This window comes from Cryptococcus neoformans, chromosome 12 (genome assembly GCF_000149385.1).
Source record: "Cryptococcus neoformans var. neoformans B-3501A chromosome 12, whole genome shotgun sequence".
NCBI classification, from domain to species: Eukaryota; Fungi; Basidiomycota; class Tremellomycetes; order Tremellales; family Cryptococcaceae; genus Cryptococcus; species Cryptococcus deneoformans.
In genome coordinates, this window is record NC_009188.1 from 751,342 (window position 1) to 766,990 (window position 15,649).

The following is a 15,649-nucleotide window of genomic DNA, read 5'->3' on the forward strand; positions in this document are numbered from 1 at the left end:
TTATAAGATCCGGGTAACATAGCAGTAGAATAAAAGATTAATCAAACACGATTTTCTGTGCTTTGATCTCGGTCTGTACAACTCCCATCTTCTGTTTACGAAGCTTCGCCGCCTCCCAAGACGGGTGAAGCGATTTCTTCTGCTCTGTCTGAGATTGCTTTGGCTCCGAATACACCTTTTGCGTGTGCGACACAGCGGCAGTTTGAGCGGGGCCCGCAGCGACAGCAGGTCCAACAGCTTTACCACTTTTGGCACCCCATCCTGAATCTCTCGTTCTCCCTTTCGCTTCGGCTTTCTCCCTGGTTTTTTGGGCTTGAAGTTTCTCTTCCTCGTGGGCTTTGACAACGTGTTTCGCATTTTTGCCATACTTCTTCTCCCAGATACTACCAGAAGATAAAGACAGTCAGCATTGATACTAAAAGCCATATATATTATGCGAAAAGCGGAGTGGGAGTGAATGTAAAACTTACGCCTGTCTAGCTCGCTGACCTCGCCTGTTCTTCCTTACTACCGGCTGTTTCCCTGCGACTCCATTGGGGTCATCATCCAGATCAGGATCAGAATCATCGTCATCCCCACGAGTAAATCCGACGGAAAGTGAAGGCAAGAAGATAGAGGAAGTCAAATCTTTGGCGGATTTGGGAGGCTTATCTGCCTTTTCAGACTTGAGGGGCTTGGATTTCGGAGGGAGAGGAGGGACGGCGGTCTTTGCACGTTTGGCAGAAGGGACAGCAATGGCGTCGGAGTTGTCAGACTCGGACTCGGACTCGCTGGCGATGTCAACCTCTCCACCTTCACTGTCAAAGCCAGAGACGGATCCAGATTCCCAGCCTGCTGCATCTGCAGCACGATCTTGAAGAACACGCTCATCGTCCGAATCTTCTTCAGAGTCGGATCCATTAACCATTGAACGTGAAATGTCTCCAACGTTGGCCTCCTCCCCTTCTTCTTGTTCGTCGTCTTCCTCATCAGTCGATTCTGCTGCCTTTTTGCTACCGCCTTTCCCAGCGCTAATGGTGGCCGGCTTTTTCTCGATAACAAGTTTGGCGCCACCCTCACATACAGTCCAACTAACAACATTCTTCATTCTCTCTGCCACAATCTTGGCGCTGCAAAGTCGGTTTTCGGCTTTGTTGATCAAGGCGGGAGTGGCACTAGTACCTGCAAAGGAGGCTGTCGTGGCAGAAGGAGGAGAGAGGAGGGATGAGATCTCGCTAGGGAGAGGGGTTTGTTTGAAGAGAGGATGTTTACGAAGCTTGACCAGAAGATGAGATTTGGCGAGAGGTTGTAGTTGGATATCCTGTAATCACTGTTAGAACCAGTACACAGACGACTGAATAGGTATGACCTACATGAATAATTTTCAACTGAGACTCCAAATCAGCAGTTTCATCCTTGACATCCTTGTTTCTTTATACGATCGTTAGAAGGCCGTCCACTGCTAAAAGATTTAAATAAAAACAGGCTCACCGAAGAAATTTGATTTTCTTGATCAGACGGCGAGTTTCGAAAGTTTTTGCTTGCTTGAATACAGGGTGAAGAGACTTCAGAGCTTGGGGCTAGCATAGGTCCGTCAATTTCGCAAGAATGCAAACCATCAAGCTCGTAATGAGACTTACGATTCGTTTGGCAACTTTTTCAACATCAACCGATGATAGACCAGCTTCATGTTCTACAGAAGCAGCCTCCTGGGGTGCAACAGTTTCTTGCACACTGTCCTGCACTATGGTGCCTCCCTCAACTTCACCATTTGCCTTTTCAACAGCTTCGGCTTCCTGTTTGGCCTACTCGACATAAGTATTTGACGCCATGAACTTGAGAAAGTATAGGACTCACCTGGATTGCGGCCTTTTTCCTTTCTTCTCGCTCTTTGCCTGTCCTCTTTCGCTTTTTGGTTTGCAATGAGGGTGCAGTGCTGTTGTCGAGGGCTGACATGATCGGCGATGCAGTGAAATGGGGTATGTGGAGATGTTATAGGATGTGGGATGAGATATGGTGTGAACGGTAAATTTATTTATTTACTTGTTGCCGCAACGAACTTCGAAATGTTGGTTCTCCTCGTTCCCTCTGGCCGCCTCGTCATTTTTCGTGTATTTCCGTTTCTCAAACATCTTTCCAATCTCCATACATATGACAATGCTCCCAACAGCAAGGCCCCGCGTAGCCCACATCCTCCCATACATACAACACTTTACCGCGTCTACATCGACCAGCTCAACCGCCTCCGACCCTCCTCGCAGGCGACGAAGCAACCGGAATGATACCCCTGCTACAGGTGTCGACCTAGTGGCTCCGTAGGTATAACATTGTTTTGATCAAATGGGCCAAACTAATGGCCATGAATGTAGCCCTGACCCTCTATCAAATATCCGGCCCATATTATACGCCTCCAAACCACCCACTCGTCCCTCGGCCAATTCGCCCTATTCTGCTTCAGAGTTTCCTTCCTCTTCCGGGGATGCCAAGCTTGACAACATGGAGCTTGAATGGCGATTGAGAAGAGAAAGGGTTGATCTGACGAATCATCGCTTTTGGGTGAGATCCCGTCCCATTGCCAAAATTGAGTGGGTTAGGGATGAGAACTGACAGAGACTCGCTGTGAAAGGCTGCCAACAATATAGCGTTTAATGCCCAATTAGACCATCGACTCTCCCTTTTACCCCCTGCATCTGATCCGCCATCTCCAGAGGATATCAGGCGAAAGGAAGACTGCCTCACGCAATTTTATGCAGACTGGCAAATGGCCAACCAGGAAAGGCAGATCAGATGGGTCAAGGAGTGGTGGAGAGAAATCTGGGAGGGACTCAGGATTCAAGCGAGATTATATGTGATGAGAGCTTTGAGGAGGTAGTATCTATCTCTTTGCATCTAGGAATCTATGAGGTGTGTCTGTGTGTGGATATATGTACTGGGTATCAATGCTAAATGGTGGGGTATCGTGATTGCAGGGTATGCACATTTTGTTCTTGTTTTTTTTGGCAAAAGAGACGTACGATGCCTTCGTCATGTTGAAGGTGGGAGAGGCAAGTTTCTCAGCTGTTGCTGTCTTTCCTTCTCAGCCTTAGCCTCGGCTTTTGCTCTCGCTTTCTCCTCCGACTTATCTCTCGCTATCCTGATGCTCTGTATGTACTCGTAATTAGCTCCGTCCTCGTCCTCGTCATTAGTGGAAAAGTGGTGTGTAAACTGACCTTGGCACCGTTCTTCATGGCACATAACCAAGAAGATACCTCTCCCGCCGTTAAGCTTCCCACAGACACTTTCTTGCCCCATAAACTGATCACTCTCTCCTTCCCCTGACCGTTAAGAAGCGAATCATTGTCCTCCCCTAGACGTTTCAATAGGTGCTTGACGGCGTTTTCACTTGCCAGTCTCTGACGCCAAGGAGCATATCTCGACAATCTATACGGTACGGCTTTTGATCAGTTTTGCGTCTTTTTTGGGAATTACAAACCGCGGTTGGGATAGAAAAAGCACCAAGACTCACGCTAAGCACCTCCCCCTACCCAACTTATTCTCCGCAAACTTGTCCCCGGCCTGCAATGCCCTCTCCAAATCAGGTGCATGCCCTACTACTCTCACGCTGCCGTATGGTGATCTGCCTTTGCCTAACGGTGTGAGTTCGTGAGGTAAGTTGGGACGGTAGCTGATGGAGTAGAGTTGCGGATCGTTTCGAGTTGCGATGATAGTTCCGCTGCCTAAACCATGGAACAAATTTTTATCCAGTCAGCATTTGGAGAATCAATCATGAAGGATGGGATAATAGAAGGTAGGCGACGTACCAATGAGTTCGAGAGCATATTTCCCGTTACCGCATGAAACCCAAGCGTTTTTGGAGACCTTTTGAATGACAGGTTGTGCAAATACATCAACATGGAATGGATCATCTTGGTCCAGATAAGTAATATCATAGTCGGGAGCTATGGGAGGAACTGTTTCTAATTCATCTATTAAGTGAGAAGCGAGGAAGGTATGTTAGCCCATACCGATCTCTTTTTCTTTTCAATGGCGGGGGCGATTGTGCAAGAATGAAACGTACCTTGAGGCTTTGCTTTCTCAGTTGATTCGCGACCGTGATCTTCGACATCCATCTCGTCCAGTGAAAGACCGAGTAAGGTCGGTGTGACAATGAGCCCGTTAGCATTCGCCACGCTATCTACCAAGTCTATGATGTGACAATCCGTCTTGCCGGACTCGGGACTCAATCGAAGGCCTCTCCCGACCTATTTCAGAGGTCAGCCTTGAGGTAGCGCATTTTCAGAGGGTAGGCGAACGGTGTATTGTGAAAGGGCACTTACCATTTGTACGAGGAGATTCCTACTTTGTGTAGGTCTGGCAAGAAGGATACAATCAATCTAGCTGCATGTCAACATTCTGCAACCATCCTCATGCCATTTGATTTGAAATTTAAATTGCTTACCTGAGGAATATCTGTACCCTCAGTCAAGACCTCACAGTTGATCAGTACCGGGAACTCGCCCTTTCCAAAAGCGGCTATGGTCGCTTTTCTCATTTCAGGCTTCGATTTGGAAGATACTGAACGCGCATCTATGCCCGCGCTACGGAACGTTTGGGTGAGGGCACTGACGTGTTCGAGATCGACACAAAATACCAAGGTTGAGCGACGTTCAGCTGGTAGATTTTACAAGACATGGCAAGATAACACAAATTCATCAGCATGGGACTAGGTGGAAGGCCGTAGGGGAAACCTTGGACAGGACTCACAAGCACGGTGAAGGTATGTCCTTACAATGAGCTCATTAATCTCTGTTGTATTCACCTTTCGAGCCAATGCGGCGTTCTTGAAATCTCCACTTGACGTTTCCACCTCGTCCAGTTCCAAGTCTGCTTTGACGATTGTCAGTTTAGCTGGAGCTAAATGTTTTTCGCTCAGCATATCTTTCATATCCCTGTGAAAAACGATTTCCTCGAAAGCAGAATGGAGCGAATGCTGGTCCGCACGCGAAAAGGTAGCTGAAAATCCGATGATGGGAACTTTGAAACCATGTAGATGAGGTGAAGGTGCTTGAGGTGATTTGGGAATCTTTACATCTTCGTTGAAGTAGTGGAGAAGCCGGAGATAACTATATGGTGGTCAGCATTGATTAGAGAAATTGTAAATGACAGTAATCATACGAAGGGGCAGCGGAATGATGGGCTTCATCGACGATGACAAGCTTGAATTTTGAAGGATCAAACTTGGATAGCCTATCAGGGTTATTAAGAGTTTGATATGTCGCTATTGTCCTGGCATGTCTGCATGAGCAATACTGTCAATTTCCAAGCACAATGAGCTTACACATCCGCCAACCCTGAGGCTACTCTTTTCGATTGCTCTATCTCGATTGTCCACTCATCACCTAGTAATCTTTCTGCTGACTTTTGAGTCTGTTCTGCCAGCTCAACGCTATTAACGATTATCAAAGTTTGTCCCTTTCCATCTCTTGGATGACTGTCGTTCCCACGGGAAGCGTAAAACGGCACTCGAGGGATAAGGGACAAGAATATCGTGGTTTTGCCACTACCAGTTGGGGAAGAAACACCTAGGCGGCGTGATCCTGATTGGAGGGCATCAAGACATGCGGAAATGGCTGCTTCCTGGTAAGATCGAAGTGTTATATTCTGATTACGAGTTGTATTGTTGGGGCCGGCATGATCACTGGGGGGTTGATGGAGATTTTGCGATGAGGCAAGGATAGTGGCATATGGCCTGGCTGGATGTATGGGAGGACGAGTGAGAGAAGCAGTGTGAGGGCAGAGTACTTTGGTGAGTGAAAATAGTCTGGCAGCACACCTCGAGGTGGGCATAGTATTTTTGGTGAGATAACTGAATGTAGAGATGCGAAGAACAGAAAGTGGAGGTCGCTTTGTTTGTTCTTTTCCCTAACTAAAGTCCTCCTCGCACATCTCAGGCATAACTACCCATAAGCAAGCCCATAAGCCGCAATGCCAAAACCAGGTTTCTACGCTGTCAGATTCGGGAGACGTCCAGGAGTGTACATTACCTGGGCAGAATGCCAACAACAGGTCAGTTATCCATTTATTTGCTAAACATTTTGACTCACCTTGCGTTATCGCGTTTTAGGTACATATGTTCCCCGGTGCTGTATTCAAAAAGTTTGGCACTTATGACGAAGCTAGTGTTAGTCACCAAGCGGTTCTTCTCGGGATCTGCTAATGTTCACAAAGTTATGGGCATCTCTAAGGCCACAAACTCCTCCACCGCCGGAAACATCAGAGACAGATCGGAAGGATGGCCTGAAAGAATCAGATAAGGGAAAGCGTATCAGTGATTCTGCCGACCCATCAGCTCAACATGGTCCGAGATCCTCTTCCAAGGCATCACCCTCACATCCTCTGCATCTCCCGTACCAACAGGATTGCAAGCGCGAACGGTCAGAAGACACTGATGATACGGAGTCACCAGGAAGGAAAGCAAAGGCAGGCAAGCACGATCGTAATGAAGATAAAAACGGGTATGATGGGTTCACGGCCATGGATGACTATATATCGGTACTTCCCCCAGATGATGAGGCCGGCCAAAGCTCTTCAACGCAAGTAGACGGCAATATAACGACGGCAGAGCTTCCTGCAGTTGGAGGGGAGCCTGAACTTTCTTCTCAGCAATCAGAAATCCTCGCAAAGATCATGAACGGTGAAAACTTCTTCTTTACAGGATCCGCTGGTACGGGGAAATCTGTTTTGTTACGAGCTATCATCAAAGCATTCAAGGAGAAGGAAGGAGAGAGAGAACAGAGAGAGGCCACCCGATCATTCAGGAGTTGGCAAGGATACCGTGGGGCCCAAAAAGCGGAGAAAGAAGAAGTAGTCAAATGGTCACTTGCAGTCACAGCAAGCACCGGTATGGCTGGCGTGTAAGCATTTCGTTACCAACCCGAGTCTCGAGACAAAACTAATTTTCATGCAAGGAACATTGGCGGTACGACGATTCACTCTTGGGCAGGGATAGGACTTGGCGTAGACAATGCAGAAAAGCTGGCTAATAAAGTCCGGGCCAATGCGCTATCTCGCAAACGTTGGAGAACAACTGCAGCTCTAGTCATTGATGAAAGTAAGCGCCGTAAACATCACAGCATCGTTTGTTTTTGCTTACTGGCTGTAAAAAAAGTTTCGATGATTGACGCCCCACTCCTCGACAAACTCGACCACATCGGCCGTATAGTTCGCAACGATGACCGTCCCTTTGGAGGTATCCAACTCATCCTCACCGGAGACTTTTTCCAACTCCCACCTGTGACTAAGGGCCAGATCCCTCAATTCGCTTTCGAAGCTAAATGCTGGCCCAAACTTTTCTCTCACAAAAATATTAAGACCCTCACCCGCGTATTCCGTCAGCGAGATGACAGATTCATTAATATGCTCGAAGCTATGCGTCGGGGTACTATCACGCCCGATGACACTGTACTCCTTCAATCTCTTAACCGTCCGATCGAATACCCAGATAACATCGAACCGGTTGCCCTTTACCCTCAAAAAAGAGATGTGGAATTTGTCAATAGCGCTCGGCTAGATGCTTTACCTGGAGCGGTAACGCTTTATGACTGTCACGACGAACCGGGATTCACCGCTGGTGGTTTCCCAATCAGTAGAACAGAGGCAACTATCAAACTGAACAAGAATACCATCTGGCCTCAGCACCTGTCACTCAAAGAAGGTGCGCAGGTCATGCTCGTAACAGTGCGTCGCTTGTCCTTCGTTGTGTCTCAGAGAGCCACATTTAACTGAAACAACTTCTTACTCACCCTGACTGTAGAACATGGGTGATGGCGTCCTAGTGAATGGCTCAACCGGTACTGTCGTCGACTTTCTCACTATCCCAGATGCTATCAAACGGGGTATCCATCTACCCGAAGCGGCTATCAAAGGCCAAACATCGATGGATCTGGAATTTCCGGTAGTAGCATTTGCCCAATCTAAATTTGCGAGGAAGAAGGTCCCAGAAAGAGTTATCATCCCTTCGATGAGCGTTGATATGCTGAATGCTTTGTAAGTCGCTTTTTCGCTTCTGGCGTTTAGCTTGATTTTGGAGAGAAATACTTACCTTGCAAATAATCAAGGGGACAGCCGGAAGCGACTAGATATCAAATCCCGCTGATCTTGGCATGGGCACTTACCATCCACAAAAGCCAGTGAGATATATATCCCTTCTTCTTGCTTTCTGATCCGCGCCCAAAAGCTAAGAAATTACAGAGGTCAAACACTGGAGCGAGTTAAGATTGATCTTGCCAAAATTTTCGTTGAAGGTACGTGCATTTCGTGTCGATCGAACTGGATTGTCCATCTGTATGAGACTGACTATGTTTGATGACGTACAGGTCAGACATATGTTGCTATCTCCCGAGCGGTCAGTTTAGATAGTTTAGAAGTCCTCAATTTCCGTCCCCACTCGTGAGTTCTCATTCAGATATTATACATCACATTATTTTTTTTCGAAACGGGACCTTACCTGATGTGTGTACAGTGTAAAAGCCCATTCAAAGGTCATCGATTGGGCAAGGCCATACGAGGAAGAGCAAGCGGCAGAGGAGGAGTGGAATAATCTCGAGGATAACATTGGTATATTGTATTAGAAGAGCATCTTTCATTAGCCACGCATCATATCTCTCAAATTATCATTTGTGTACTCGACCGCCCATGTCCCATTTGTTCATATCAAACATGTATCAGCCGTCGATGCCTTAATTTGTCCACAAGTCTGATCATCTGTAATTGGCACTTGGATACATCACACAACGACAAGTACAAAAACCAGAAAAACCAGAATGGGCTCCCAAAAGTACAAACTAGGATTTCCAATTCGATATCCTTTGAATCTCTTGCATAACCTTAGAGAGATAAGTTAATCAGCGTTTGCCCATTATATTGGCTTGCTTTGACACACCTAAGCAATAACACATTCAGGACATACGTCAAGGAAATTCCCTTGCTGGACATACCCCAAATCTCTCCTTAACGCACCTCCATTCCTTTGCACCTCAATAGTATACACTTCTTCGCCTGTTCCCGGCACTGGATACCACCACCTAAGCGTCTGGCCCTGAATTTCCACACGCCCATGGGAAGCGACGATCGCAACATCTAGAGACAGTTGTGTGGAAGACGAGTAAGGAACAGAGCGGATCGATATAGATGAGGGGTCGGAGGATTTGATGGCTCGTTCATCTTCGATAAGATCGACCTTTGACGTTTGACGCGAGGAGAGGTTACTGTCGTCGCCATCAGTCGACGTTAACGCTGTTTGTCCCGAATTTGGGTTGTGACCTGCTGGACGGGAAGGATCCAAGCTGGCAGCATAATGAACAAAGGGCAGATAAATCTCAGTGTAAACTTGTTCGTTGACAATATCATCTGCCCGTACACGCACAGCGTACTTGAATTTGGTGCTAGTAATGTCAAAGTCGATCCTTTCCGGGATGCCGACAGTGACCACCGGATATGGTCTGCAGAAGGCGGCTACGGCCCTTGAGCCGTCGAGTATCAAGGCCGGAGAGAAATCGCCAGCGTCGATCACAGAGGGAGAGAGACGGAGCTTGGCGGCACCAGACATGGGCACCGTGAGCGTAGCTGAGGAGTTGGTCAAGCTACTGGAGTTTGTGGAAAAATTAGGAGTGTCGCTTCTAGGAGAGTCGTGATACGACTCCTGCTCCTTATCATCTAGGCTCCAAAGAGATAAGTCTTCGCCATTCCTAGTGTCACAGTCGTCAGTGCTCCACATTCTTACAACCGAGCTATGAACTTACCAGTTATCACCCCACTCATGGACATTGTCCGGCACGTAATTCCAAATGGCATAATTTAGACAATTGGGACCATCGCAAGCGTTCATCGAACAATCCATGGCTTTCTGCTGGCTGGAGTAGTCGCCCTCGCCTCGGCCTCCGTCGACGTATCCGTACGCTTTCTTGTCATCCTATAGATAGATTCAGCCTCCAATCGGACAATCTATAAGGGCAGCAAATTCAGGTCTTACCATATCGTATGGAATTCCAATTTCTCCAATGAGGGTGGGATACTTGCCCAGGATGTCGACCGTATCTTGTTTCAATACAGCCAACTCGCCCTGTATCATCTTTCTAATCGGTCCTTCTCCTATTCTCACAGCCTGCACTATACTCCAATATTTTTTGCGTATCACACCGATTGCGTCGGCATTGAACCAGTTCCAGTGCTTGGTCATGAGAGTGAGACCATCATAGAAATGTGGGGAAGAGCAGGCACGTCCTTTGAGGAAAGACTCTGGAAGCTTTGGCGGTTGGCGGAGGACGGGAGCTTGGATAAAGTGGATGGATTCGGGATGATGCAGACGGATGCGAGATGAATATGCTAGCCAGTGAAGTGCCCAGAAATCGTCTACAAAATCGACTTGATGGGAAGGATTGGTTGGGAGAGTAGAGAAATAGTCAGGGCGAAGAAGTGTGGATGTTGCGATATCCCAGACACCATGATGAGCCCAAACTGCAATAATATGAGCGGATGTGCATTATACGGCCATGACTTGACTTACTGCAGGTCCCAAGAGCCCATTCTTTCCCCCTGGTCCAACCCCACTTTCCACTGCCTCTCTTGACATCATCTTCCTCGCTTAACCAAAGCTTCACTCCTTTTGGATCGATTGTCTGACGACTCCCTCGATAAGGTCCCATTGGTCCAAAGTTCCACACCTGGACGTCTTGTACTTCTCCCATGCCAAGTCTCATACCTTCTATCGGGGTAGGGCTGGGTCCTTTTTTCAATTGTTGTTCCGCAGGGATTACAGCAAGATCCTTGTATCCTATCAGACCTTCTCCGGGCTCATTGACAGAATCCCAACCTATGACACATTCATCCAAGAGGTCTCCCCCTTCCTCAGCAATCCGTTTGGCAAGTTCTCCTACAGCGTCAATGAAATGATCTTGCAAAAAGTCTTGGATGTTTTTGCCATCAATGATGCACTTGGGTGCGTATGTTTTACCTGCAAAGAAGAAGGTCCAGATAGTCTGGTTAGCGAGATGGGTATAATTGGTGCCCCATATCATGGCTGGGAAGTCTTGTGGTTTTGGAGATTCTGCGCTTGGCCATTCGCAGTGAAGATAGGCGGCTGCAGTCGGTGTAAGGTGATAGGGGTCAATACCGCAGGCGTATAGTGTCCATAAGGGAGCGCCTGAGCCTCCAGTAAATCGAGACCACTTGTGGCTGTCAGTCATTTCTTTAAGATTCACGTCTTGAACATTCACTCACTACATCCTGATGCGGGTCCATGAACACTCTAAAACCCCACTCTTTACACTTTCGAAGGACTGCAATGATATAGTCCATATAGGCATAATCGTACTCTTTCGGCCCTGCATGTTCGAGGCTCTCCCAGGTGAAGACATATCTAAGAAGGTTGTATCCCCAAGCTTTCAGCCGGGCGAGATGGAGGTCTGCCGAACCATCATCAAGATTCAAAGGTTTATTGATGAAATCACCTTTTCCCGCTTCTGCAGTTTCCCAAAAGCCTTCTCGTATGTGACTTGGCTGGTTATTTGGGTGCTTGGCAGATCCTGAGAGGTTGACCCCCCGCAATACAAGGGAACGGCCATTAACGTCCTGAAAGTGAAGAGTTGAGGAATGGATGTAATGGGGAGGAACAGGATTCCCTGTGACAGGGGAGACTTTTGGTGGAAGGGGCATCTGGAAAGGGCGGTGGGAGAAGAAGAGGAGAAGAGCACGACAAAAGTGAACATAATACAATTCATACCGACAGAAAACGAAGAGGTGGGCCCACTCTGGGGTCCCTGTCGGACATCGCCGTCTTTATACGTCATAGAAGGTGGAGGTCAGTTACTGATCGCTGTAGCGGTAGACAAAAGAGCATAACACGGGATCGCCAAAAAGAGGCCAGGTTCTAATTATTATTATTAGTCACCATGATGCTGCTGCTGCTAAAAAAAGGAAACACATTAATATGCATGTCGAACACATACAGCCTAATTATCGCAGGAGTAAGAGACAGATTCGCCACTCCAAGTCAAACAACGAATCTCAAACTTCATACGTAGAAGACAGCGCGCGAGCACTGTCGTTAGATACCCATTTAACATACTCTATAGCAACTTCAACTTCCAATTTGTCAAGTTATCAATTTACACAGCTAGTGATCAAATATGCCTTCATGCAGAGTGACCAACAACACTGCGCATCCGCTCAACATCAGTCTCAAGCAAGTCACTGCGCTTCACTTTGAGAATGGCGTACAGCCTGGTCAGACCATCAAATTCAGGGTGCGCTTGACCTCTTCCTTTATACCACGCCCCTGTTCTCAGGACAGTTATAACTAACGATGATGGACTGATATTGCAGCCGGGAAAAGTCTGGTTCACTTTCGAAGTAATTACTGCACTTGATGCTATCAGATGCTCAGCCGCTGACCTTGAAACATCTTAGGCGTTGGTGGATGATGGAAGCAAGAAATCTCGCTATTCCGTTTTAAAATCCGCAGCCACCATTGCCGTCATATCAGTGGCTGTGGGAGCAGTAGCCGCTACTGCAGGCACTGCTCTTCTCCCAGAAGCAGTAGCCCTTGAGACGGTGTGTTTGACTTCGCACCGTTTGGCGTTGACTCATGTTGATGGAACTCATTGTAGGCGGCAGCGGCGAGTGTGGCTGGTGGAGCTATTGCTAAAGGGGTGACTGCCGCTAAAACGGCCTTGATAGCTAACTCTGGGACTATTGCACGTATATGTGAGTATACGCCGACAGCCTATCAAGACAAAGTTCCACTGATCAAATGTCGATACGTCAGCTTCGGTAGCTTTGCCGAAAGCTATCGAGAAGCTTTCTGCGGAATCTGGAGGACTGACCGCACTGCAACGAGAAGGTATATTCGTCCTTGGTATATAGGAGTCTGAATAAATAGCTGACCATTCCGTTGATAGTCGTTTCGATCATTGCCTCGCCAACCCTGTCGTCTGACGTCCGTCACAAATCCGCTTCCCTTCTGCGTTCCCTCCACAAATCCTATACAGGGGACAAAGCTGCTCGTCAGGAAGCTTCCTCGGCAAACAATCCCGATGCTGGTCAGCCGTCAGCCACTCTGACACCCATTTCGGACGATGAAGCCGAAAAACTAGAGAGGGATGTTGAAAGTGGTGAAGTGGACGATCGAGTGGAAAACACGGCTGTGAGAACAGGTGAAGTACTGAGAGTACACGGCATCTATATGAAACAACACAGGGAGTTTGAGATCAGGGTTGGAGAGGAAGGAAAGCTGGCCTTGTATGATGTTGATCAGAAAAAGTTTATCATGTAGAGGCACACGTCACTTGAACCGCACTGTCTAGTGACGAAGGCATCTTCAGTCTCGTTCGTTGTATGTAGTAGCTTCTAATTCTTTTTACCTAAAATTGCCAGTTTTATATTGATGCTCCTCTTTTCTGCCGCTGTTGTGGCCCGTACCACATCGTAGCGTATCGTATCTTATCCATGTAACACAACTGTAGTTCTGCAGTAGTACATTAATAAGAGTAATTAGATGGAAGTCAAGGCAGTAGTAAATGTTCCAGGCATACACGTGCGCCACATTATTGTGGTGATTCGGCGATATAGCAGCTGCTGGCTCGAGCGTTCGCCACCCATGGCCACCGATATATATAAATCAACCACACGTCACGCGTTTGTTGTCTCTTCTTTTGTCGAACTGCCGCCCGGAGCGAGGCATAGGTGCGTCCTACCATTCACAGATCACACCTTAAGAACACTCAGGCTGACACATCATGGAACAGGTGCCGCCCGTGGAAAAGTTGGCCCGTGGTGCGACCACGTAAAAAACCCGGAATGGACAAGACTAATGTCCTGGTTCCCGTTGCCCTCGAGGGCCGAAGACAGTCGGATGCTGCAAAGCATGCCTTACAAGTCAAATGCTACAGAGCATGACTTCGCCAAGCCAGATTGATCAGTCTGGTCGAAACGATCGCCGCTATCGTGCCTAGAAAAGGGCTGCCGCAAGGGCGGCTGACAGGTTATGAACGCCTTATGAGCAGTGGTACAACGTTGGTACACGCTCGATTCTCTGGCCAGAGAATGACTTACCTCTTCGCTGAGAAGAAGGGAGACTTCCCTAAATGGAGTCGCTAATCCTTCGGGATGTACACACGTAGAGAATGTTCGAGTAGCATTGGAGCTCTACGGGCCCAGCCGTGCCGATCGGCTTTTGATGGCGCCTTGCGTCTGCTTGACGACTCTGTTGTTTTGTAGCCCTCGGCGTTACAGTCTCGCCAACTTATCGGCCGCGCCTTCCCTAAGCATCAACACAACCGTTTGTCTACCCGTCGGCTTATCTTCGATTGTCCCTCGTGCTTTACCGCCGTTCCCACATCGCGATATGTCTGTGTTTGATGTGCTTCTACCGGTGGCCGCTCCTACTTACTGCATCTGTCTCGATATCCTATGCCTACTAAGGGACTTCCTCTGAGTCGTCATGGAGATTAAATAATGGTTCGGGGCATGCTTTGGTGAGTTCTTTTCAACGTCTAAGTTATTTGCAATCAAATCATGCTGATATGATATCATGGTCTGTCGTTGTTAGTGCTACCCATGAGTCTGCTTGATCTTCGGCATCATGATTGAGATGGGGGTCCTGGATATTCGTACTTATGCATTGGATCGGTTGCCACCAGTTTCAAGCTTTCTATAATTGTATCTCATCCGTCACTACTGGGTTGATAACAGAGCAGCGTGCCTCTCGGCGTATGACAACTTCACTCCTTTCACTCATACTTCCTTGGATACACGCATTGTTTTGAGACTTCTATTTATAAATGTTCTTCGTTCGAAGCACTGCTTTAAAGTATCCTTGTGGAGCCGTTCGTTATAGGCCAAAAGCAGTATCAGTATGGTGAAAAAAGGATGATTGGTGTCTACAGGCTGTGTTAATACTGTTGGCCTAAATGATAAAGCGTTGCTCAATGATGGCTAGACAGGGAGACAAGGAGACAATGAGTTGTCACTGAACATGCAGTGATTCGGATAGTACGAACAACGAAGGATGCTGGAAGACCGCGTCGTTTCTATCTGTATGATAAGCTGCATTCTTTTTCCGCTACGGCGTGGTTTGTTTTCAACTTCATTTCTACATCCGCCATAGCGTCCTCCATTTCCCACTCTACAAACCATTCAGCGCTCATTTTACATCTTCATACTATCTTTCCAACCCCAAGCTACCGGCATAGCATCCCAGCCGTTGCACAATGTCTCTTCACGAAGGTAATCGCCGGCGCGTAAGTGTCAATTTTTCGTCCATCCGTAATCTCTTTGCACATCTTTTTGCACTGAGCTGACGCGTTGTTTCGTGATCATTTGCCATCTCCAGGATGCATTAGAAGCCTTAAAGCACAGGAAATCAACTCAATCTCGCCCTCCGGTTTCCCGGTCTCCGAGCGTCGAATACATACAAGATTCTGATGTGCTGGTGCCTCCCTCCTCTTCGCCTGCCCCAACGCCTCAACAATCTAAATACTTTGCCTCGAAACTTACTCAGAAGAATGGGGCATTGGATTCAATGAAGGATACGTTGGACAAGCGTACCAATGCCAGGAAGGACGAGAAGTATCCATCGTTGAATGGCAGCCCCAGTGATGTGCTCAGAGCCATCCACAGGCATTCTCCACAACCT

The 15,649-nt window shown here is 47.7% G+C and overlaps 7 protein-coding genes across 8 annotated transcripts in view; 4 read left to right on the top strand and 3 right to left on the bottom strand.

The window, feature by feature from the left end:
• Positions 1 to 37: 37 nt before the first annotated feature.
• Positions 38 to 1,935, bottom strand: CNBL2480 (hypothetical protein; the record flags this gene model as incomplete). Its single annotated transcript, XM_767288.1, has 6 exons — positions 38 to 383; positions 471 to 1,300; positions 1,353 to 1,410; positions 1,471 to 1,559; positions 1,620 to 1,784; positions 1,837 to 1,935. The coding sequence occupies 6 exons, from the start codon at positions 1,933 to 1,935 to the stop codon at positions 38 to 40; spliced, it is 1,587 nt and encodes a 528-aa protein (XP_772381.1).
• A 201-nt stretch (positions 1,936 to 2,136) lies between these two features.
• CNBL2490 (hypothetical protein) lies at positions 2,137 to 2,851 on the top strand (the record flags this gene model as incomplete). The annotated part of the gene is made up of 3 exons (XM_767289.1): positions 2,137 to 2,294; positions 2,349 to 2,535; positions 2,606 to 2,851. 3 exons carry the CDS (start codon positions 2,137 to 2,139, stop codon positions 2,849 to 2,851), a joined length of 591 nt encoding a protein of 196 aa, XP_772382.1.
• A 152-nt stretch (positions 2,852 to 3,003) lies between these two features.
• On the bottom strand, positions 3,004 to 5,805 carry CNBL2500 (hypothetical protein; the record flags this gene model as incomplete). The annotated part of the gene is made up of 10 exons (XM_767290.1): positions 3,004 to 3,120; positions 3,189 to 3,399; positions 3,485 to 3,695; positions 3,780 to 3,929; positions 4,037 to 4,220; positions 4,296 to 4,352; positions 4,418 to 4,629; positions 4,723 to 5,081; positions 5,134 to 5,244; positions 5,297 to 5,805. The coding sequence occupies 10 exons, from the start codon at positions 5,803 to 5,805 to the stop codon at positions 3,004 to 3,006; spliced, it is 2,121 nt and encodes a 706-aa protein (XP_772383.1).
• A 138-nt stretch (positions 5,806 to 5,943) lies between these two features.
• CNBL2510 (hypothetical protein) lies at positions 5,944 to 8,588 on the top strand (the record flags this gene model as incomplete). The annotated part of the gene is made up of 10 exons (XM_767291.1): positions 5,944 to 6,024; positions 6,083 to 6,139; positions 6,187 to 6,872; positions 6,927 to 7,069; positions 7,127 to 7,695; positions 7,772 to 8,004; positions 8,076 to 8,147; positions 8,209 to 8,261; positions 8,334 to 8,406; positions 8,480 to 8,588. The coding sequence occupies 10 exons, from the start codon at positions 5,944 to 5,946 to the stop codon at positions 8,586 to 8,588; spliced, it is 2,076 nt and encodes a 691-aa protein (XP_772384.1).
• Positions 8,589 to 8,844: 256 nt separating this feature from the next.
• CNBL2520 (hypothetical protein) lies at positions 8,845 to 11,670 on the bottom strand (the record flags this gene model as incomplete). Of its 2 annotated transcripts, XM_767292.1 has the most annotated exons (6): positions 8,845 to 8,899; positions 8,955 to 9,704; positions 9,759 to 9,928; positions 9,989 to 10,473; positions 10,523 to 11,183; positions 11,236 to 11,670. In XM_767292.1, the coding sequence occupies 6 exons, from the start codon at positions 11,668 to 11,670 to the stop codon at positions 8,845 to 8,847; spliced, it is 2,556 nt and encodes an 851-aa protein (XP_772385.1). The 2 variants fall into 2 exon arrangements, with proteins under 2 accessions (XP_772385.1, XP_772386.1); XM_767293.1 differs by lacking the exon at positions 8,845 to 8,899 and having other exon boundaries at positions 8,900 to 9,704.
• Positions 11,671 to 12,143: 473 nt separating this feature from the next.
• On the top strand, positions 12,144 to 13,288 carry CNBL2530 (hypothetical protein; the record flags this gene model as incomplete). The annotated part of the gene is made up of 6 exons (XM_767294.1): positions 12,144 to 12,260; positions 12,340 to 12,366; positions 12,424 to 12,567; positions 12,624 to 12,720; positions 12,782 to 12,856; positions 12,915 to 13,288. 6 exons carry the CDS (start codon positions 12,144 to 12,146, stop codon positions 13,286 to 13,288), a joined length of 834 nt encoding a protein of 277 aa, XP_772387.1.
• Positions 13,289 to 15,535: 2,247 nt separating this feature from the next.
• Positions 15,536 to 15,649, top strand: part of CNBL2540 (hypothetical protein) — a gene marked incomplete at both ends in the record, with an annotated part of 3,362 nt that continues 3,248 nt past the window's right edge. The window contains one exon of the mRNA XM_767295.1: positions 15,536 to 15,649. This exon is cut by the window's right edge and continues 598 nt beyond it. Coding sequence (XP_772388.1) covers positions 15,536 to 15,649 — 114 coding nt within the window.